This window comes from Cannabis sativa, chromosome 7 (assembly GCF_029168945.1).
Source record: "Cannabis sativa cultivar Pink pepper isolate KNU-18-1 chromosome 7, ASM2916894v1, whole genome shotgun sequence".
NCBI lineage: Eukaryota > Viridiplantae > Streptophyta > Magnoliopsida > Rosales > Cannabaceae > Cannabis > Cannabis sativa.
In genome coordinates, this window is record NC_083607.1 from 50,645,303 (window position 1) to 50,669,011 (window position 23,709).

General features: G+C 33.1%; 2 protein-coding genes and 1 non-coding gene across 3 annotated transcripts; 2 read left to right on the forward strand and 1 right to left on the reverse strand.

Annotated features, from left to right (window-relative positions):
* Positions 1-362: 362 nt before the first annotated feature.
* Positions 363-1,619, reverse strand: LOC115696593 (uncharacterized). Its single transcript, XM_030623486.1, has one exon. It carries the CDS (start codon positions 1,617-1,619, stop codon positions 363-365), a length of 1,257 nt encoding a protein of 418 aa, XP_030479346.1.
* A 568-nt stretch (positions 1,620-2,187) lies between these two features.
* On the forward strand, positions 2,188-2,294 carry LOC115698382 (small nucleolar RNA R71). The gene has a single exon (XR_004008133.1). It is a non-coding gene; the product is annotated as a small nucleolar RNA R71 (small nucleolar RNA).
* A 10,756-nt stretch (positions 2,295-13,050) lies between these two features.
* Positions 13,051-13,704, forward strand: LOC115696592 (uncharacterized). Its single transcript, XM_030623485.1, has one exon. The coding sequence runs from the start codon at positions 13,051-13,053 to the stop codon at positions 13,702-13,704; it is 654 nt and encodes a 217-aa protein (XP_030479345.1).
* The last annotated feature ends 10,005 nt before the right edge of the window (positions 13,705-23,709 follow it).

The following is a 23,709-nucleotide window of genomic DNA, read 5'->3' on the forward strand; positions in this document are numbered from 1 at the left end:
TTAAAAATAACATTTTACAAGAATAAATGAGTAATTTTTTGAAAAATTTGACCATGAAAATATTAATATGACAAAATTAAGAAACATGCTTGAATATGCTCACCACCCCCAACTAAAATCAGTCAGTCTCCTCAATGTCTAAAGATATAAAAATTAAAAGAATAGGGAAAGAGAACACCTGGAGAGCAAGCAACCATGGATAGCAGCGATATTGATCCTCTAAAAAAAACAAAACAAAAAAATGATAACAAAGGAAAAAAAAATAGCGAATAAAATATAAACATAAACAGAAATAGAAACAACCTGATCATTCCGAGTAGGCCAGAGTCACAAAGGTGATCTCCTCAGGTAAGCCTACCCTCTTACCAAAATTTGTCAATATCGCACATGGACCCGAAGAAGCGTTTCATAGATCGGGTCTGGAATCGCAAATTCTCATATTGCGACGGTGATGCTTCATCTTGGGACATCTCAAGAATGGAAGAAACATTAGCTTCCTCAGGTGGATAAAGCATATTTTCAGTATCAAAGTCATGGAGGAGATCATTTAAAGAATTAGAATCATCATGCAAAAGAACTTCCTCCTCAACAATTGTGTCTATCACATCAGTATGATAGCAATCTTCCTCCTCGTCTGGTGGTTGTTTCGCAACATGAAAAATGTTGACCTCCATAGTCATATTCCCGAAAGATAATTTCATGAGACCATTCCTATAGTTAATGAGAGCATTGGCTGTTGCAAGGACAGGCCTACCTAGAATGATGGGAATTTTTGACTCAGTATTAACCTCAGACTGAGTGTCAAAAATCAAAAAGTCAGTGTGGTAATATAATTTTCCAACTTTAATCAAGACATCTTCAACTATTCGTCGTGGCTTTTTAATTGAGCAGTCAGCCAATTGTAGCACCACAAATGTGGGCTTGATTTCTCCTAAGCCTAGTTGCAAGTAAATTGAATAAAGCATTAGATTAACACTTGCGCCTAAGTCTAGGAAAGCTTGACCAAATCCTTGGGTCCCAATTTGGCAACTGATTGTAGGACAACCAGGATCTTTGTATTTGATCGGTATCTTTTGTTCAATCACCGCACTTACTTGTTCTGTCAAGAATACATTTTTCTTGACATGGTGTTTTATTTTCATGCTGCATAAATCCTTGATGACCTTGGCATATGCTGGTACTTGTTTGATCACATGCAAGAGAGGCAGGTTGATCTTCACTTGTTTTAAATTTTCTAGGATTTTCCCATGATTTTCCAGTACCTTCCTAAAAGATTTCAAAGCCTGAGGGAAGGGCACCTTCACTGGAGGGTTCTGTGGCATATTAGCATCTGGAGCAGGCATTGGTACACTAGTGGTCTTAGGTAATGGTACTGTACTTTGACCACTTCGAGTAGTTATGGCATTAACCCCTTTTAGATTAGACTCTAAAGATGTGGAGGTTTGTGCCATATGTTGCCCTTTGGGAGTGATTAGAGGCTGAGCGAGAAGCTTACCACGCTCTTGAATGGCTGAAGAATCATTTAACTTTGTTAATTGAATTTTTATGTCCTTCAATTCCTCTATCATCTGAGCAAAATAAGTCCTAAACTCTAGTTGAGAGTTTGCGAGAATTTTCATGGAATTCTCAAGAGAATTATTTTGTTGATCAGGTTTCCATTGGCTCCCAGATGCTTGATTTTGACTTGTATCCTTCCAACTGAAATTGGGATGGTTAAGCCAACTAGGATTGTATGTGTATGAGTAGGCATTATAAGGCTTCTTGTAATCCCCTAAGGCATTACATTATTCCTCATCTCCTCCCCTCAACATCCTAAGATTAGGGCACTCTTGTGGTTGACGATTTGTCCCTCCACAAATAAAGCATGGTTCTTGCTTTTCCACTTTTGCAACCATTTGGAGTGCTTTACCTTCTTGAGTTTTGAAAGCCTCAAATTGTTTTTTCAGAGCTTCAAGTTGAGCTTTCACACTATCCTCCTCCTTCAATTGGTAGACTCCGGCTGTTAGTGGCCTATCCGTAGCACTTGGTGCACTCCATGTGTAGGATTTTTCAGAGATTTCTTCAAGATATTCCAAAGCTTCTTCGGGATCTTTCTGAAGGAAGTCGCCATTGCACATAATTTGTACGAATTGTCTTTTGTCGGTTGTGAGACCATCGTAGAAATAGCTGACAAGACGCCAACTTTCGTATCCATGATGTGGGCACTGGCCCATCAAATCTTTAAACATCTCCCAGACCTGATGAAATATTTCATGGTCCTTTTGGGTGAAGGTAGAGATTTGCCTCTTAAGGTTGCTGGTCTTATGGGGTGGGAAAAATTTAGAGAACTTCAATCTCACCAAGTTTATGATGTCAGCATGGTTGTTGAATGTGGCCACCACCTCTTCGCAGGCCTGAATATGCACATATGGACTCTCATTTTCCATACCATGAAAGGTTGGTAAAAGTTGAATCATGCCAGGTTTGAAATCGAAGTTGGGCATATTCAAGGGATACATTATGCATGAAGGTGTTGTTGGGTTTTATGCCCTAAATAAAACTCATTTCATATAATCAGATTTACTTATTAATAAAGATAAGAAATAACATTTTATGTTGCATGGTTCACATGATTTATTTCAGGATTATATGTATATAATGTACGAAATCTTTTTGAGTCCAGAACATATGAGTTTGTTAAGATTATATTGTTGTCAGCACAGTGGAATATAATCTTAATTATATGTTCAAAAGTTTATTCCCTGATTTGTCAGAACACTGGATTTAGACTGACATGGTATAATCAGCGATAGGTATTCTTACACCTTGGAAAAGTGTTATGTCCTTTCCAGGACATTGGCAAAGTTTACATGTATCGGTTGTATGGAGTATACATCGGAAGGGACCGATATTGAACTTTGATTAGATATATTAAAATTTACCGTAATATCTATTCAATTCAATATCACCTGTTGATCCTAGATCAAATGATCTTAATCCTGATATGGTTAGGTTCAATCTCAAGAGTGTTATCCGTATTCTTTGATTTGTTAGTTAAGCCTACTTTTGGGTCAGGGTGATACGTATATTTTGGAAACATGATAGTATTATTGAGTGGGAGCGCTAACATAAATATGGAATCTATAGCTTCTATTTGGCAAATAGAAAGTAAAGGATGATTTCCTTCGAGCTTAACCAAACGAAGATAAATGGTGGAGATCTCATTTCACTTAGCTGAAATATCATTTATACAGGATTAAGTATTTTAAGGATAAAATACATTGAAGGTGTAACGGTAATAGTAGTTCCTTTTCAATGTAGATCATCTATATAGAGGATCATTGATAACATTACGGTTATAACAATGGATAACTAATGACGTGTCTATATCGTGGAACATATAGAGCGTTCTATATGACTGAGAGTGCAATTCCAAGTTCTAAGTGTGGATTCAATGAGGAAATAATAAGTTAAGGAATTTACTTGGTAAATTTAGTTCGACTTATTGGAAGCTCGGTTATATAGACCCATGGTCCCCATACTAGTTGAGACCATACTGCTTGTAAGACTTAGTTAATTGATTTTAATTAATCAATTATAATTCTAAAAGTTAGACTATGTCTACTTTATAAATTCTCACAGTTTAAGGAAGAAATCGTAAAGAAAAGGGTTTCTAGGCTTAATTATTAATTAAGAGACTTTGTATGTCAAATTAATAATTATTTTAAATGACAATATTATTTAATAATCTATTTTAGTTATTAAATAATTAGTTTTGGCATTTAAATGATTAGAATTGGAAAAATGGCATTTTTAGAGAAATAGAAATAAAATTGAGGAAACTGCAAAAATCCAAGTGAGGCCCATTTCACCCTATGGCCGACCACCTCTTTGTGTGTTTCCCAATTATTATTTTCAATTTTAATTGCCATGTAATTGCTAATTAAAGCCTAGCAATAATAGGAAAGTGGTGGATCACACTAAATAAGGCAGTTAATCAATTACACAGTAAAAGAGGAAACTGTTTATTTGGAAAGTTGTGCTCTCCCTTTTACCTATATAGAGCAACCCTTGTTCTCTTCTCTTGTATGCTTAAGACCACGAAATTAAGAGATAAAAAGAGAGAAAATTTTGAAAGCCTTGTGAGATGAGTAGTGCCCACACGCATCAAGTGGTACCTCAATCATAGTATGTAAGACTATGGAATTTCTGCATCAAAGAAGGAGAAAAGAAGATCCAGGTTCAAATCTTGGTGATGCTCTGCTACAGAAAGGAATGAAGGACTAGAGATCTGAACAGAAGGAGTCATAATATTCCGCTGCACCCACTGTAAGGTTTTCTAACTTTATATGTGTTTATTTTCATTGTTTTAGAATTCATATTAGGTTGTTAATCCAACATACATGATAGTAAATAGATCCTGGTAAAATAATTCCAACAACTGGCACCAGAGCCATGGTAATGATTTACTTTCATGAAATATGAATAAAAACGATGATTTATATGTTTCTGTGTTGATTTGGATGGTTTCATGTTGGTTTATGTGTTTATGTGATGAAAGTTTGTGTTGTACGGATTTTTCCATGAAAAATATTTTTTCTATTTTTAAAAATATTTTATTTCGATTCCTTGTGAAAAAGAGCAATTTTTGTTTTTACGGAACTCGATTCTGATAAAAATTGAAAGAGTTATGATTTTTGAAAAATGAGGGTTCAATGGTGTTCCCTACAAATTGCGAATTTTGTGTGTTTTTCCCCAAAAATCCAATTTTTTCATGGGATTGTTTCCCAAAATTCATTTTTCTAATTTTAAATATTTTTAAATTGAAATGTTTCAAATTTTAAATATTTTTAATTTGGAATTTTTTCAATTTTTAAATATTTCTATTTTGGAATGTTTCCAATTTTAAATATTTCCTATTATGGTCAGATTGAAAAATTTGTTAGCTTCTTTAATATTTATTTATTATTTAATTATAAGATTAGATATTTTGATATTTAAGATATTTTAAATTAAAAGATAACTTTGTCTTTTTATTTAAAATATTATATTAAAATTATCTTATATGACAAATTAAATAATTAATAAATTTGAAATTAACATAGATATTTTTATAGATATACTTACCATAATGTTTTTCAAATTCAAAAATTTGTTATTTTGTTAAATATTTAGTTATTTATAAATTATAAGTTTAAAAATGATATTCTTTCTATATATATATATATATCATTTTTTTCTTATTAGAAATTTATAAATCATATCTTAAATATTTAAATAACATAGATATTTTTGTAGAGATTTGAATGTTGCTTAATTTGAGATATTTTGACATATAATTATGGTAATTATTATTTATTTATTATTTTATTCCTAAAATAATAATTATCTAACCAAATCTATTTTAAAATTGGTTTATTTTATTAAATTATAAGATCTGAAAATGATATTGAAGACTCTTTCCTTTCAAATCATTGATCTTAGTAGATATTTAATTTAATTTGATTCAAATAAACCTAGATATTTTAAAATTAGTTTCCTTTATTTGGTTAGTTTAAGAATAATAATTTAATTATATTAATATCTTATTTTCACATCTGTTACATGGACAATGTTTGTTTATTTTTATTGTTTATTCAAAAACTCTTTTTAACAAACCTATTATTTATCTGATCTAAATTGGTATGGTTAACTTGTTGACAGATCCAATGATCTGATTTTAATCATAGTCCAATTGTCAATAGATCTTATAAATAATTTGTAACAGGTAAATTTTGTACTTCTTTCATCTGTGTAAACCTAGTAACATGATAGGGCCCATCCAAATCATTTGACCTGTGTGAGCCTATATGTTTGTGTTTGGGCTTAGATGCATATAGGAAGCCCATTTAAGTTTTTACTAAGTAAATGGACTAGGTTGCTAAAATAAATTTTAACATAAGTAAATTTATTTAGGCCCAATTAGATTTGGGCTTATTCACTGAATAACAATTGTTTATTTTAAGGCTAAATTCCTCTCTTTTGGGCCTTGTGTGAGAGTTGGGGGCCAATAGAAGTGGGTACGACATACTGAACCCAACTCCCCCTCACATGAACTACCCCAATTGTGAAGGCCCATTTGCCTTATTTAAATAATTGTATTAGGTTAATTATATTAGTCTAACCTAATTAAAATTGAATTAGCAACATAATTAACTTTTAAAATATATGAAATTTATTTTTCATTGTAATATTTTAAAGTTAATTTTAGAAAAACACTTAGTTAATGATATATATTCTAGATAGTTATTTCTAGTACTAATTATTATTTCTAATATTAAATAGGAAAATATCATTGATTGTGAAATTAATTGTTTGATAATTAATTTTGGTACAATCTAAGTTTAGTATATTTTCCTAGTATTAAACTAGAATTAATAATTAAGTTTCCTTTATACTTAATTATTTATTTCTTGAATTTAATACATTTAATTAAATTAAAAATTTCAATCGCTAAGTTGATTTTCATCATGATACTTAAATATTGTTATTTTCATGTTATTTAATTAAAGTTGAAAATTATCTTAAGTTTGGAATCTTATTTCAGAATAACTTAAAGCTGAATAATTTTCAAAATATATTTTATTTTATTTTATTAATCATTTTCCTAAAATTTCGAAATTGCATTTCTTTAATGCAGAAATTTCAAATTTTATTTGAAAAATAGATTAAAGTTGAAAATTATTTATTTAATTTTTGACCAATTTAAATCAATTTTTTTTATTTAATGATTAATTAAAATAAATGAACTAAAATATATTATAATTAGAAATTGGATTAATTAGTCAATGAAAGTCTAGATAGATATTATCTGTTTTGCTTGAAGTATTTTTCTAGTATATTTAATTAAATAGAAAATTAATATTTAAGTTGATTTTTTAATCATGATACTTAAATATTTGAAATTTTTCTTAGATATTTAATTAAATAGGAAAATTATATTTTTTTGTTGAAAATTAATTTTTATTAATTTTGGGCCAACATAAAATTAGAGTAATTTTCCAGGATTTATTTTATTTTATTTTAAAGCACTTTCGAAAGTAGTATTCTTATACAGTTCATTTTTCGAAATGCAATATATATTTATAGAAAATTAAATTTGAAGTTGTAAATTAATTTAAATTAATTTTGAAAAAGCTTAAATTGAATAATTTTCTAAATATTTATGGAAATTATTACTGAGGTGGAAATAATTCACGTTATTTTAATATCCATCGAAGTATAATTTATAAATATTAAATTAAAATTTATATTTGGAATTTTTCATTCTAAATTGGAAATTTTAATTAAATAAATATATATTTAAAATAAATGGATTAAAATAAATATTAGAAGAAAATACAAACCTTCATTAAATAATGAGCTTTATTATTATAAGGATATTCGATCTCCATTGTTGGTTTTACATAGCTATTGTTTTAGTGAGTAATCCTCCCTAATGGAGGAACGTTCATTAGCAAGTTAGCACCGTTTAATCTCGAAAGATAAGTAATCTTGTAAGTTTTTTTATATAGTTTATGATCACCCTAATGGTGGCGACTGTATAAGACTTGCAAGAATATGAAACAATGGTGGAAGCTCATAAGATAGAATAGCCTTGACTCTCGCCTAAACGGGACGACGCGGATTCCAATCTTGATCGAATAAAAGGTTGCTAGAATGTTTGACATTTTAGATGAGCTGACAACTCTATTAATGGTAGCTTTGACTTTCGCCTAAATGGGACATTGATATTAGTTTGTTGAAAACCTTGGAAATTATTTAGGATTGTATGTTTAGTATTTTCACTTGTCATTCCTACTTGCTATATGCTTAATAATTTCTGAATTGTGTACGAATTTGTATTGAACCATGTTATTTTCTGTTATTAAATTGTAGTTTAATTTCGAATCTTCATTGTTGGTCTAACTTGGCTTGTTTTTCTAATGAGATAAATCCCTAATGGATTTTCACCATTAGACTAACATAATAGTGTTAGATCTCGAAAAATAAATATTTTATATGCAACATCTAGCTGTTCATCAATTGATGACACCTTAGACTAGTATTTTACAATATGAAACAAGAAGATTGTATAAATAAGATTACTTTGACTCTCGCTAATCGGAGCATCGTTGGATTCTTATTTAAAACGAAATTATCCTAATTCCTCTTAGCTTATTCATTTCGAATCAGCTTAATAACATATCATTGGATGAATGGTCTATAAATCATATAAAGTCTTATTTTCTCTTAAGAAATTAGATGACGCATATGATTATATTCCCAAATTCTATCCCAAAATGATATGAATCCTCAATCTTTGATATCTCCTACTTATATAGGCAAATCATAGGGTTAGATTAGTAGTGGTTGTCCAAGAAAGAGTTACTAATTATACAGTTACACTTTCACAAGTGTTTCATAACCATTTTCTTTCAATGGATTTAAACTGTATGAGTTTAGCATTCTGTGACCAAAATCCACTTGCACTATTCTAAGAACTCTTTGTTGTAACTAAAAGATACAACCACATTTTATAAATCTATGGCATTTGTATCTTGTTCATAGTGTTTTTGACAAGATCATTCTCTGCAAAGAGTTAATATGCCTATATCCACTGAAAGTATAATCATCTCATTCGCAAATAGATGTACATTCAGGGGTGGATATGAGTTTTCGTTGTATTCTTAAAACGATCACTCTAGATTTTACCTTACGCAAAAGAAATTTGAAATCTTTGAAAAATTTCATGAATTTCTAGCAATGGTAAGTGGTAAAAGATCTTGCGAACTGATAGGGGTGGAGAAAAAGTTAGTAGATATGCAGTTCAAAGATCATTAATTTGATTTTGAATTATATCCAAACTTACCTCCCCAGAAATTTGAGTTGCATATTGATGATTAGTTACTAGTCGTTGCCTAAATCCTTCTATGGTAATATAATTTCAGAATGATGCAATGGTTGTATACTTTATGTAAATCATTACTAGATTCATGGACGACCTAATCGAAATCTTAAGAAAAGCTAGAACTGCTAACCTTGGTTTGCATGTTTGTTAGCTATTCTAAGTGATTAGGGGTGGACCATCCCGTAGTCATTAGATAAGAAAGTGTTTGTTTAAACAAATACTACTTTTCTAAGAAAATGACTAAGTCTGAAAATAATGTAGCAAATAAAGGAGATATTTTTTTCTTGATTCCAAAAGTATTCTATCATCTTATTTTACAAGATGATCCCACTGCCTCTGTTGTCTTAACACAACTGAAGAGGTCTATACCATTTAGTTTTCTTAGACATAGTTCACGGTACCTTGTTGTAGTGGGAGAGTTTTTAGGAACTCACCTTCTTATAACTTGGAAGACACTAGTGATTAAAATCCATTGTGAGTTTAAACAAGTAATGGATTGTCAAGATAAGAAACTAAGAAGAAAGCCAATAGAACTATGGTTTGATCCATTCACATGGAGTAACCTAAAGTTTTCGGTTACAAGGACATGAAAGGAAATTTTCGTTAATAAGTCTATTCAATGGACTTAACAAAACTTCCTGTTCCTAGTATTATAGGTTTGAGTTTATCTAAACCTATGGCTTGTGGTATACCTGGTAATTACTTACTCCAATGCAAGCATGAGATGCTGAAGCATTTTCTTTCCAATGGCAATCTATAGAAGCTTCACAACTTCTTAGATATAGATTTTATTTATCTAAGGAAAAGTCTCAACTATTCCAGAGAAGATAAAGCCATGAAAGAATTTCTTAAATCAACAGTGAGAGGTCTCAGATTTGCTTTAGTATGCCTTCGACCAGACACCTGCTGTTGAGTGGGAGTAATGAGTAGGTATCAGATTAATCCAGGAGAGGAACATTGGAAGACAATCAAGTAAATCTTAAGATTAAGAAGAGGAACTATATGTTAGTCAATAAGGGTGGTTTTGAAACTCTTAGACTACACCACATCAGATTTCGAGACTTGCCTGTGTGCTAGAAAGTCTGCTGATAGGATGGTAATTACTCTAGGGGTGGAATAGTGATTTTGGAGAAGTGTAAAAGCCTATCTGAAATCTCTTGGTCTACCAGAAAGAGACTGAATGTTAAAGTTGCAGGAAAGGTACTTATTTAGTCTAAGGAAAGTTCTATACATTTGTGGCACTGTTCCAACTTGCCTTAACTACTAGGGTTACTTCCTGAATAACCAAAGAGTAGCTACCAAAAGTATAGAATCCAGTATCCCAAGAGAGTAGACATATAGAGAGGAATTTCACATTATCAAGGATTTTGTGATTATATGAAGAGTAATGGTGGAGAAGAGGTTGTGTTTAATTCAACCTATCAGATCCTATTACGAGGAGTTTACTACTATTACACTTGATTTGTATATCAAGGTGTTAATGATTATTTGAAATGCACTTTTTATTTTATATTAGTGCAAGTATATAATGAAATCAAGCAATTGATTCACATGAAACAAGCTGGGTTTGTGAGCCTCTTAGAAACAAAAGTACAGAATAAGAACATGGGAGCTTTATATTCAAGTCTTTTCCAAGGTTGGTGTTTTTCTACTAACAATCCTTGGATAGATAAAGGTAGAATAGTTGTAGCTTGGCAGCCAAGTGTATATAATGTAGATATTCAATATTGCTCTAGCCAAATCATGCATTGTTATGTCCAGTCTCAACAACAAACAGGGAAGTTTCATGTGTCAATGATCTATGCTTTCAATGAAGAGAGGAAAAGAGAAGATTTATGGGTTGAGCTAGAAGAATTGGCAAAGAGAATCAAGGAACCATGGATGTTCATGGGAGATTTTAATGAGATTATGAATGGTGATGAGAGAGTTGGGAGGAGAGCTCACTGCTGCCCATCTCAGAGACTTAGAGATTGTATGGAAAATTGCAATATGGTTGATTTAAAATATTCAGGCTCATTCTTCACTTGGAATAATAAACAGAGGCCTGAGGAAAGGATTTTTTCCAAAATAGATCGAGTCATGGTTAATTCACACTGGATTAACAATTTTCCTTGCTCTGAAGCTGTATTCTTACCTGAACTGAATTTTGATCATACTCCTATCTTAGTAACAATTTATGAGGATAGGAGTTATGGGAGGAAGCCGTTTAGGTACTTCAACATGTGGAAGCAATGGCCTGATTATGATGCATTAGTAACAGACTCCTGGAATGAGGTATGTCTGGGAACTAAAATGTACTGTATTGTACAGAAACTAAAAAAGCTGAAGACAGTTTTGAAACGCATTAATCACACAGGTTTCTCTGAAATTCAGAAGACAGAAAGTATCACAAGAGAGATGCTGGCTGAGTTGCAATACAAACTGAATCTAGATCCTCAAAATATAGAGATTATCCATCAGGAGCAGGAAGCAAGAACCAAGTTTGCTGAAGTGAGTAAGGCCCTAGCTAGCTTCATGGCTCAAAAAGCAAAAGTAAATTGGGCTAAATTTGGGGATGAAAACTCTCACATTTTTCATGCTTCTCTAAAATTGAGAAGAATTCATAATAGAATTTTCTCGATTGAGGATGAGTATGGAAATTGGTGTGATACCCCTGATAAAGTTCAACATGCTTTCTTGGATTATTACAAAAAGTTGCTTGGAACTACAATACAGCCTAGAAGGAAGGTGAATCAAGCAATTGTGGATTTGGGTCCTAAAGTAAACGATTTTCACAAGGAAATCCTAATGGCAGAGTACACAAAGAATGAAGTTGAAGAAACAATATTTGCCATTGACAAAAATAAAGCTCCTGGGCCAGATGGTTATGTGAGTGCCTTCTTTCAAGATAACTGGAAGATAGTAGGGAATGACTTTATAGAGGTTGTACTGTCTTTTCTCAACTCAGGGAAGATTTTAAAGGAGATTAATGCCACTACTATAACTCTGATTCCAAAGTCAAAATGCCCTAAGAGTGTAGTAGATTTCAGACCCATCTCTTGCTGTAATGTCATCTACAAGGCTGCTACTAAAGTGATTTGCAATCGGTTGAGAAGGATTTTACCTGATCTTGTAGCAGGGAATCAAGGAGGATTTGTTCATGGGAGATTCATTGCTCACAATGTGCTTGTTTGCCAAGACTTAGTCAGACTATATGGGAGGAAAAACTGCAAGCCAAGTAGTATGATCAAGATTGATCTGAGGAAAGCATATGACACCATAGAATGGGGCTTTATTGAGGAGATGATGAGAGCACTTGGTTTTCCTAGTAAGTTCATTAATCTCATTATGGAATGTATCTCTACACCTAAGTTCTCCTTATTATTGAATGGTTCTATGTGTGGTTTTTTCAATTCCAAGAGAGGGTTAAGACAAGGAGACCCGATGTCTCCCTTACTCTTTGTTCTGGGAATGGAGTACCTCTCGAGAATTTTCAAGAAGGTTGGTGATTGGCCTGGTTTTAAATACCATGACAAATTCAGTCAAATGAAACTGAATCATCTATGCTTTGCAGATGATCTGTTAGTATTTTGTAATGGAGATTTCATCTCTATCATGCTGCTACTTAAGGGATTGAAGTTGTTTTCCTCTACTTCTGGCTTGATGCCAAATGAACAAAAAACAGCAATCTATTGCTCGGGCATGCCTGAAAATGAAGTAAATCGAGTCCTTGAGGCATCTAATTACAAGAGAAGCTCTCTTCCTTTCAGGTACCTAGGTGTTCCAATTTGCTCTAAGAAGATATCTAGAGTTGAATGTCAATGTTTGTTAGAAAAAATGACTAGCAGGATTCGATGTTGGAGCTCAAGGAATCTATCATACATGGGTAGAGTCACCTTGATAAACTCGGTTTTGCTTGCCATACACACATATTGGGCTCAGATTTTTGTATTGCCCAAGCAGCTATTGAAGGATATAAAGGCAACCTGCAGGTCCTTTCTTTGGAAAGGCATACAAGAGGCAACAGGGCTTGGCTTAGTGGCTTGGGAATTCATTTGCAGACCAAAAGCTGGTGGGGGCTGGGATTTAGGAACATCCAACAATGGAGATATGTTTGGGACATAGCAAGCAAGAAGGACTGCCTTTTTGTGAAATGGATCCACATGGTATATCTGAAAGAGCAAAGCTGGGCTTGGAAAAAAATTGTTGCTGTCAAGAACAAGTTTCAGCAAAAAGGAGACATGGAGAGCTTTGTACAGCAGAGGTATCGAGTTAAGCAAGGATATTTTGATCTTTTTCCAGAGCATCCTAAACTTCCATGGTGCAATCTGGTTTGGGATAGACTAATCATTCCCAAACATAGATTCATTCTATGGTTAGTTTTTTGGAAAAGATTGAACACAAAGGAAAGAGTGAGTAAATATAATCCTACCATAGACACTACTTGTGTTTTATGTGGGAAAGGAGATGAAAACATAGAACACTTGTTCTTTCCATGCGAATATAGTGCAGAATGTTTGCAGGCAATCAAAGTATCTCTGCAATGGAATACACAAGCAGCAGACATCCCCAAACTGCTGCACATCTGGCATAAAACAAAGCGATTCTCTGCAGTGAAGAAGAGCATGATAAACACAATGTTGGCTAGTCTTGTGTATCATATATGGAAGATCAGAAATGACATTCTCTGGAATCAGCAAAGAGGCCTCACGAGTAGAACACTTCAGCAAACTAAGCACACCAGTAAGCTGAGAATTCAAGCTTGGCCGCCTAAGAAAGCAAAGAAGGAGGATATAGATTGGATACTAGAAATTTAATTGTACAGGAAGATTAATGTGTTATAATCTGTTGTAATCAGTGTTGGGAAACATGGCATGAGCTGTAATGTAAAGTTTGGTTTAGAGCAATAAAATTTTCTTATTCATCAAAAAAAAAAGTGGGAGTTTGTTGGGTTTTATGCCCTAAATAAAACTCATTTCATATAATCAGATTTACTTATTAATAAAGATCAGAAATAACATTTTATGTTGTATGGTTCACATGATTTATTTCACGATTATATGTATATAATATATGAATTTTTTTTAAGTCCAGAACATATGAGTTTGTTAAGATTATAGTGTTGTCAGCACAGTTGAATATAATCTTAATTATATGTTCAAAAGTTTATTCCCTGATTTGTCAGAACACTAGATTTAGACTGACATGGTATAATCAGCAATAGGTATTCTTACACCTTGGAAAAGTGTTATGTCCTTTCCAGGACATTGGCAAAGTTTACCAGTATCGGATGTATGGAGTATACATTGAAAGGGAGCGATATTGAACTTTGATTAGATATATTAAAATTTACCGTAATATCTATTCAATTCAATATCACCTGTTGATCCTAGATCAAATGATCTTAATCCTGATATGGTTAGGTTCAATCTCAAGAGTGTTATCCGTGTTCTTTGATTTGTTAGTTAAGCCTACTTTTGGGTCAGGGTGATACGTACATTTTGGGAACACGGTAATGCAATTGAGTGGGAGCGCTAACATAAATATGGAATCTATAGCTTCTATTCGGCAAATAGAAAGTAAAGGATGATTTCCTTCGAGCTTAACCAAACGAAGATAAATGGTGGAGATCTCATTTCACTTAGCTAAAATATCATTTATACAGGGTTAAGTGTTTTAAGGATAAAATACATTGAAGGTGTAGCGGTAAAAGTAGTGCCTTTTCAATGTAGATCATCTATATAGAGGATCATTGATCACATTAGGGTTATAACAATGGATAACTAATGACGTGTCTATATCGTGGAACATATAGAGCGTTCTATATGACTGAGAGTGCAATTCCAAGTTCTAAGTGTGGATTCAATGAAGAATTAATAAGTTAAGGAATTTACTTGGTAAATTCGGTTTGACTTATAGGAAGCTCGGTTATATAGACCCATGGTCCCCATACTAGTTGAGACCATACTGCTTGTAAGACTCAGTTAATTGATTTTAATTAATCAATTATAATTCTAAAAGTTAGACTATGTCTACTTTATGAATTCTCAAAGTTTTAAGGATGAAATCCTAAAGAAAAGGATTTTTAGGTTTAATTATTAATTAAGAGACTTTGTATGTCTAATTAATAATTATTTTAAATGATAATCTATTTTAGTTATTAAATAATTAGTTTTGGCATTTAAATGATTAGAATTGGAAAAATGGCATTTTTGGAGAAATAGAAATAAAATTGAGGAAACTGCAAAAATCCAAGTGAGGCCCATTTCACCCTATGGCCGGCCACCTCTTTGTGTGTTTCCCAATTATTATTTTCAATTTTAATTGCCATGTAATTGCTAATCAAAGCCTAGTAATAATAGGAAAGTGGTGGATCACACTAAATAAGGCAGTTAATCAATTACACAGTAAAAGAGGAAACTGTTTATTTGGAAAGTTGTGCTCTCCCTTTTCCCTATATAAAGCAACCCTTGTTCTCTTCTCCTGTATGCTTAAGACCACGAAATTAAGAGAGAAAAAGAGAGAAATTTTCGAAATCCTGGTGAGATGAGTAGTGCCCACACACATCAAGTGGTACCTCAATCATAGTATGTAAGACTATGGAAATTCTGCATCAAAGAAGGAGAAAAGAAGATCCAGGTTCAGATCTTGGTGATGCTCTGCTACAGAATGGAATCAAGGGCTAGAGATCTGAACGGAAGGAGTCATAATATTCTGCTGCACCCACTGTAAGGTTTTCTAACTTTATATGTGTTTATTTTCATTGTTTTAGAATTCATATTAGGTTGTTAATCCAACATACATGATAGTAAATAGATCCTGGTAAAATAATTCCAACAGGTGTGGCCGTACGCGTAGGATGTAGATAATCCTGTAGCGTTCTTGGCTGGATTTCCTGTTGTTGAGCCATCATTGGCAGTGCAGGAAGTATGGGTGATGGTGGTGAATGAGAACGAGTGGAAGAAGACGATTTAGGAGAGTTTTCTAAAATTTCAATTTGTTGTTTTACAAATCTCCCTAATCTGTCTCTATTTCGTGACATTCACTTTTTTTTGTTATTTTTTTAATTTATTTTTTGTGTGTATTTTCACTTGTTAAATAATGTAAATTACAGCTATGTAATAATGCAAGGGTATTCACACAAGATATTCCCAGGCCGATTGGGAAGGTTGCCAAGGTACCGCTTCGTCCCACACTTTTACTAGAACTCCCCGGATTGCTAGAAAGTGTAGAGGGTTTCTACCACAAACCTTTAAAGCCAATCTTTCTTAGACAGAATAATCTCAATTTGTACTACTTTTACCATTACACAATTGGGTTTACACTAAAAAATTTATGAAAATATTTTATGCACAACTTTTTTTTTAGCCTAAAGGATAAAAGTCTACAACTAACCTAAAATAAATTAATCAAAAAAATGGCTAATCCTAAAAAAAAAGTATACAAAATAAGATAATGTACCAAAAAAAAAAACTAACACCCTAATATAGCAAAATAATAAATAAAACTAACAAATAAACTAAAAAAAAAAAAGTTAAACTACTTGCTTCTTTTTTTTGTTTTACTAAAAGAGTAAAGAAGAAAATAATAATAATAATAATAATTTTTTTTTGAATCTATATATAACTAAAAAACTTAAATTATATTATATTAAGTAATCTTATTTATATATAATCAAATAAAGAGAAACGAAAAAAAAATAAATAAAAAAAAAACTACTATACTAACCTCTTGTAGCGCAGAAACCTCCCTGGTAACGGCGCCAAAAATTGAGCTCGCCCAATTAGTTACAATGTGGTCGCGTTAGTAAACGGGCTATATGTCGTATCCACAGCGAGGAAAAGTACACTCAAAAGGACAGTTAGTAATTTTACGAGAATAAAATATGAACCTTGAATGTGATGAGAATATTGAGAAAATAATTTTTTAAGAAATTAAACAAGTAATTAAAATGAGAAGTGTTCAGAAAATGATTATGGAAGACACAAGCTTCGTACATGCAATTATATTTTCCCAATAAAATTGATTCTTTAACCTCAACTATAATTCTACACCATTAATTATAGTTGAAAAATGTGTATAATTAAGCTCACTAGAAAAATATGTTCTCTAATTAAATTAATACTACTTCTAAAAATACTATCATATTATATAATTAAAATCGACAAAATACCACCGACATAATGCAGTAAAAATCATATAATATAATAAACACTCTAATAATTAATAACCTAACTTACATAAGAAAAGCATGACTGAACTTATATAAAAGGTACTATTAATTTTAAATTGTAATTTAGAAGAAGATAAATTTAATATAACAAATGTGAAAATGAAGAACAAAGAGAATCAATATATTAAAAGAATAAAAATTGAATGAACTTACACTTGAGTCTTGCTAAAGAAATAAGCCTCGAAAAGGCATTGTCTTTACACCAAAATTAATAAAGCAAAATAAAGAAGAAGGAAAGAAAAGATACAATTTTGGTATAATATCTACTAGTAAAATCTAGTGCTTGGCTCTCTAAAATTGACTCCATTTAAAGAACCAATTTGGCTCCAATTGGCACATTTCGTGTAGTCTATAGTGGGAGAATGGCCCAAAACACTGACCAAAGTGGTAGATAATGGGACCATTTATGCATCCCATTTCTGTTGGAGAAGAGTGGAGTAACATAGTGAACAAAAAGTCTGGAATGTGGGATACACGTGGTTACTTCAGTCCAGCGGTTAAAAACTTGGAGTGATATGTAATGAAACATGTGGGATAGAGAAATCCTGCTTGAAAAAATGTGTTGGGCTTGGTGATGGCCCATTGAAAGCATAATGTTTGAAAACGGCGGCTTGGACATGATTCAAAGAAGTTGGACCCATATTATGTATTGCTTTGATTGTCATTTTATTATGTGTTGTTGGTACAAAGAATAGGACTGAGTGAAAGTATTGGGCTTAGTTGAGCTTGCCTTTTTCTTTTAATTTTCAAAAATGACATTTGATTTGTACTTCAAATCTGAAAATAACACAAAATCAAATTAAGTTAAATATATCTAATTGAAATAACTTTACAATTAAAATAATGAAAATATTTAATTAAATTAATTTTATATACATAATTAAATGTGTCAAATGTATAAATTTGAGCTCTAATCAGTACGCTAAACATGTAAATGTTGGATATTATTTTACCAGGATCTTAGATCTACTCACAAGTATGTTTATTAACATCCTAAACATGAACTTTCTAAAACGATAAATTAAATACATATAAAGTTTAAGAAACCTTACATTGGGTGCAGCGGAATATAATGACTCCTTTCGTTCAGATCTCTAACCCTTGATTCCTTTCTGTAGCAGAGTATTATCAAGATCTGAACCTGGATCTTCTTCTCTGAATCCTTGATGCTGAATCTCCTTTGTTGATGATCTTTCTTCACGATCTTCCTCACTATGATTGAGGTATTGCTTGATGTGTGTGGGCACTACTCTAATCACTAAGAGAGGTTCGAAATATAGAGGAAGAATAGAGAGAGAGAGTGGCGACTAGAGAAGAGAGTGAAGGCTCAGGTTTTTCTGATTCAGAAAGTGTAATTTTCCTGAAGCCTTCACTATCTATTTATAGCATTCCACTAGGGTTAGATTTGAATTATATGGCATTAAAATAATGAAAAAATCAATTAAAAAAGATAAAATAGGTGGCCGGCCCTGGCTAGGTGGACTGGGCCTTGATTTTTGCAATTTTGCAATTTTAACACCTTTTGTATCTGATTTTCTCAAAAATGCCAATTTCCTAATTCAATCATTTAAATGCCAATTCTAACTATTTAATAACTATAAATAATTATTAAATAATATTGTCATTTATCATATTTATTAATTGAACCATACAAAGTATCATAATTAACAAATATGCCCCTATTAACTCTTTCTTTACAATTTCGCCCTTACTTAGTGAAAATTTCACAAATAGACATAGTCTAATTCGTGAATTATAATTGATTAATCAAAACCAATTACATGAGTCTTACAAGCAATATTATATCAACTAGTGGGGGGACCATGGGTCTATATAACTGAGCTTCCAATAAGTAGATCAAGAATTTAGCACTAAAATTCACTAACTTATTAATTCTTCGTTGAATCCACGCATAGAACTTAGAATTGCACTCTCAGTATATAGAATGCTCTATATGTTCCACCATATAGACACATCATTAGTTATCCATTGTTATAATCCTAATGTGATCAATGATTTTCTATATGAATGATCTACACAGTAAAGGGATTAAATTACCGTAACACCCTACTATGTATTTTATCCTTAAAACACTTGACCCCGTATAAATGATATTTCAGCTTATGTGAAATGAGATCTCCACCATTTATTTTCGTTTGGTCAAGCTCGAAGGAAATCATCCATTGCTTACTATTTGCCAGATAGAAGCTATAGATTCCATGTTTATGCTAGCGCTCCCACTCAATTGCACTACCGTGTTCCCAAAAAGTATGTATCACCCTGACCTAAAAGTAGGCTTAACTAACAATTCAAAGGAACACGAATAGCCTTTCAAGATTGAGCCTAATCATAACAGGATTAAGATCATTTGATCTAGGATCAACTTGGCGATATTGACTTGAATAGATTTTACGGTAAGTTTAATTAAATCTAAATCAAAGTTCAATATCGGTCCCTTCCGATGCATACTCCATGCATCCAACCTGAGCTTTACTTTAACCAATGTTCTGGAAAGAACATAGTATTTCTCCAAATACAAGTAAACTCTTGTTGTAGATTATCATATCAGTAAAACCCTGTGTCTGATAAATCTAGGAAACTTTATTCACATAGTCATGTTTACTTTCCAATGTGATGACAACACAATAAACATGATCAAGTATGTGAAAAGGGTTTAAGATGAATTTATAAATCAAATAGACAAGCTATTGATAAAGTGAACCAAAACATACACAAATGAATGAAAAATACTTCTGTTTCTTTATTGATGTTGAATAAAATAGATTACATTGAAATGGAGTTTTATTTAGTGCATAAAACCTAACAAACTCCCACTTGCACTAATATAAAACTAATTAGTACATATCAATTAATCCTATATTCTGACGGTGCTTTTCAAAGGTTGTCACGGCCAAGACTTTTGTAAATGGATCAGCTAGGTTGTCCTCTGTGTCAACTTTCTCAACTAGTACATCCCATCTTGCCACGTATTCTCTGATAATGTGATACTTCCTTTCAATGTGTTTGCTTCCCTTGTGGCTTCGAGGTTCTTTGATGTTTGCTATTGCTCCATTGTTATCACAGAGTAGTACCAGAGGCTTTTCCATTCCAGGAACAACTCCTAAGCTGGTGAAGAACTTTCTTAGCCCGACAAGTTCTTTTGCAGCTTCGGCTGCTGCTATGTATTCAGCTTCCATAGTTGAGTCCGATATCGAGGTTTGTTTCGCACTTCTCCAAACCACTGCTCCACCCCAAGAGTAAACACCATCCCAGATGTTGTTTTCCTGTCTTCAAGACTTGCCTGGAAATCTGAATCAGTGTAGCCTATGGGATTTAAAGCACCACCCTTGTAGACTAACACAAAATTCCTTGTACTCTTTAAGTATTTCAGAATATACTTAACTGCATTCCAATGTTCTTGTCCTGGATTAGACTGATACCTGCTCACAATTCCAACAGCATAACAGATGTCAGGTCTAGTGCACAACATTGCATACATTAGACTTCCAACTGCAGAGGCATAAGAAATTTTCGCCATGTCCTCTATCTCTTGAGGATCAGTCGGTGACTGTTCCTTAGATAGACGAATACCAAATCTAGAGGGCATGTTTGCCCCATTGGCATTGTTCATGAAGAATCTCTCTAAGACTTTGTCTATGTAGGCTGTTTGAGAGAGAGCAAGAGATCTGTTCTTCCGGTTTCTGATAATCTGAATACCAAGAACATAGGCTGCTTCACCCAAATCTTTCATTTCGAATTGAGTGTTGAGCCATTCCTTAATGTGAGTCATTTTCTTGATATTGTTTCCAATGATCAAAATGTCATCAACATAAAGGACCAGGAATACTACTATTTGGTCTTCCTTGAGTTGGTAAACACAAGGTTCATCTTCATTCTGAAGAAAGCCGTAGGTCTTGATGATTTCATCAAACCTTTTGTTCCATGAGCGAGAAGCTTGCTTAAGTCCATAGATAGACTTGTTTAACTTGCAAACTTTCTTTTCTTGCCCAGGAAGAACATAACCTTCTGGTTGCTCCATATAGATGGTTTCTTCAAGTACCCCATTAAGGAAGGCAGTCTTGACATCCATTTGCCAGATTTCATAATCGAAAGCAGCAGCTATGGAGAGAAGAATTCGGATGGATTTGAGCATGGCAACAGGACTAAAAGTTTCCTCATAGTCCACGCCTTCTCTTTGGGTATAACCCTTGGCTACAAGTCTGGCTTTAAAAGTTTCGACTTCGCCTCCAGCTCCTCTTTTCTTCTTGTAAACCCACTTGCATCCTATCGGGTGATAGTTGTCAGGTGCGTCTACATATACCCAGACTTTGTTCTTTTTCATGGAATCCATTTCTGAATCCATGCCGGCTGACCATCGTTTCCGTTGCGGACTAGCCATTGCCTGTTTATAGGTTAATGGATCGTCATCAATACCGTCACCTACGACCATATTGATTTCACCATCCAAGCCATAACGAGCAGGTTTTGTTGAAACCCTCCCACTACGACGAGGTACGGTTGTCTTCTGAACAGAAACTTTAGTAGTAGATTTCTCAGTTTGTTCAACTGAGGGAGTGGGATTGTCCTCTTCACGTGTGGAAGAGAACGGTACATTGGAAGGACTTATATCTGAAAGCATTTCCTCCAACACTACTTTACTTTGTGATTTGAAATTCTTAATATAGTCATCTTCAAGGAAAGTGGCATTTGTAGAAACAAACACTTTATCATCCTTGCGACTATAAAATAGTCCACCCCTAGTCTCTTTAGAATTACCCACAAACATGCAAACTTCAGTACGTGACTCAAGTTTGCCGTCTTTCTTTCTTAAGACATGAGCAGGGCACCCCCAAGTTCTGTAATGGCGTAAACTAGGTGTACGACCATTCCAAAGTTCTAAAGGTGTCTTAGGGATTGATTTAGATGGAACAACATTTAAAATGTCAGTTGCCATCTGAATTGCATATCCCCAGAAGGACGTAGGTAGAGTTGAAAAACTAAGCATAGACCTAACCATTTCCAAAAGCGTGCGATTCCGTCTTTCGCGCAACTCCATTTCTGCCGTGGAGTGCTAGGGGCGGTTAATTGGGATTCAATTCCAAGTTCAATTAAATGATCTTTGAACTGCATATCCATATATTCTCCACCCCTATCAGTTCGCAAGATCTTTAATGATTTACCTAATTGGTTTTGGGCCAAAGCATGAAATTCTTGAAACTTTGCAAATGTTTCAGATTTTTTATGCATAAGGTAAATATGTCCATATCTAGAGTAATCGTCAATGAAAGTGACAAAGTACTCATAACCACCTCGGGCTTTGACATTCAAAGGTCCGCAGACATCGGAATGCACTAACCCTAGAGGGATTTTGGCACGCTCTCCCTTTGCAGAGAAAGAACGTTTAATCATTTTTCCTTCCAGGCAGGACTCGCAAACTGGCAATTCACCTAAGACGACATTTTTCAATGGACCGTCTTTGGTTAGCCTATTGAGTCTATCAAAGCCTATATGACCTAAACGTAAATGCCATAGATATGTTTCATTATCATTATCGATCTTTTGCTTTTTGTGGTTTCTAGGTTTAGCTACTTTAAAAAGTTCGTTATGTAGGGCAAATGGTGTTTCTGGTCTAAGAACATAAAGCCCCTGTTCCATGGATGCAACACAAATCTGAATGTCATTTCGAGAAATGGTAGAACCAGAATCCGAAAAATCTAATTTGTATTGTTGCAATTGTAAGCATGAAACAGAAACCAAGTTTCTACTGAAATTTGGAATGTATAAGACATTGTCTAATTCCAAAATTCTGTTTTGAAACTTGAGTTTGGCTTTTCCTCTAGCTCTAACCGAAACCATTTCTCCATTACCAACTTTAAGTTTCAACTCTCCGGATTTCAAATAATTCCAATTCTCAAGCAATTGCAATGAACAACTTACATGGTTTGTAGACCCAGAATCAAGAATCCAAATGGATTTATCATTCTCTAACACACATGATTCGAAGACTAAAGCATTACTGCTTATTCGTTTGTTAATTGTTGTTCTTGCTAGTTTATTTTGTTGTGAAGTATAATTTGAGGAAGTGGAATCACTTTCTCTTATCTTCTCAACTAAGCTTGAAGTAGGATTTACGGAGTTATGAATTATTTGCTCTTCAGAGTGAACAATTCCCAGCTTACCTGCTTTCTGGAATTTAAAGTCCATCATGAGCATATGTGAAGTATTACTCTGACAAGGAGTTTATAACTTCAAGTTCAATTGCTAAGATATTAACTAGGAGTGGAATGAGAAGGGGATTATAGACACTACAACACATCAATAAAACAGAAGTAAGGTTTTGGTTCAAAATTCATACACAAGTTCAGAAAATAACAAGTAATGACATATGTTATAGAAATACTAAATCTAACATAGTTTATTTTCCAAGGTTTCCAACATAATGAAATACAGTGTCCCGGTAGGCGAGAGTTAAAGATAACATTAGTTGAATAGAGTTGTCAGCTCATCTAAAATTAAACATTTTAGCAACCTTTTATTCGATCAAAATGAGAATCCAACGTTGTCCCGGTAGGCGAGAGTCAAGGTTATT

Coding starts and splice junctions, on each gene's coding strand:
- LOC115696593 (XM_030623486.1), bottom strand. CDS start 1,619: ATGAAAATTCTCGCAAACTCTCAACTAGAGTTTAGGACTTATTTTGCT.
- LOC115696592 (XM_030623485.1), top strand. CDS start 13,051: ATGGTATATCTGAAAGAGCAAAGCTGGGCTTGGAAAAAAATTGTTGCT.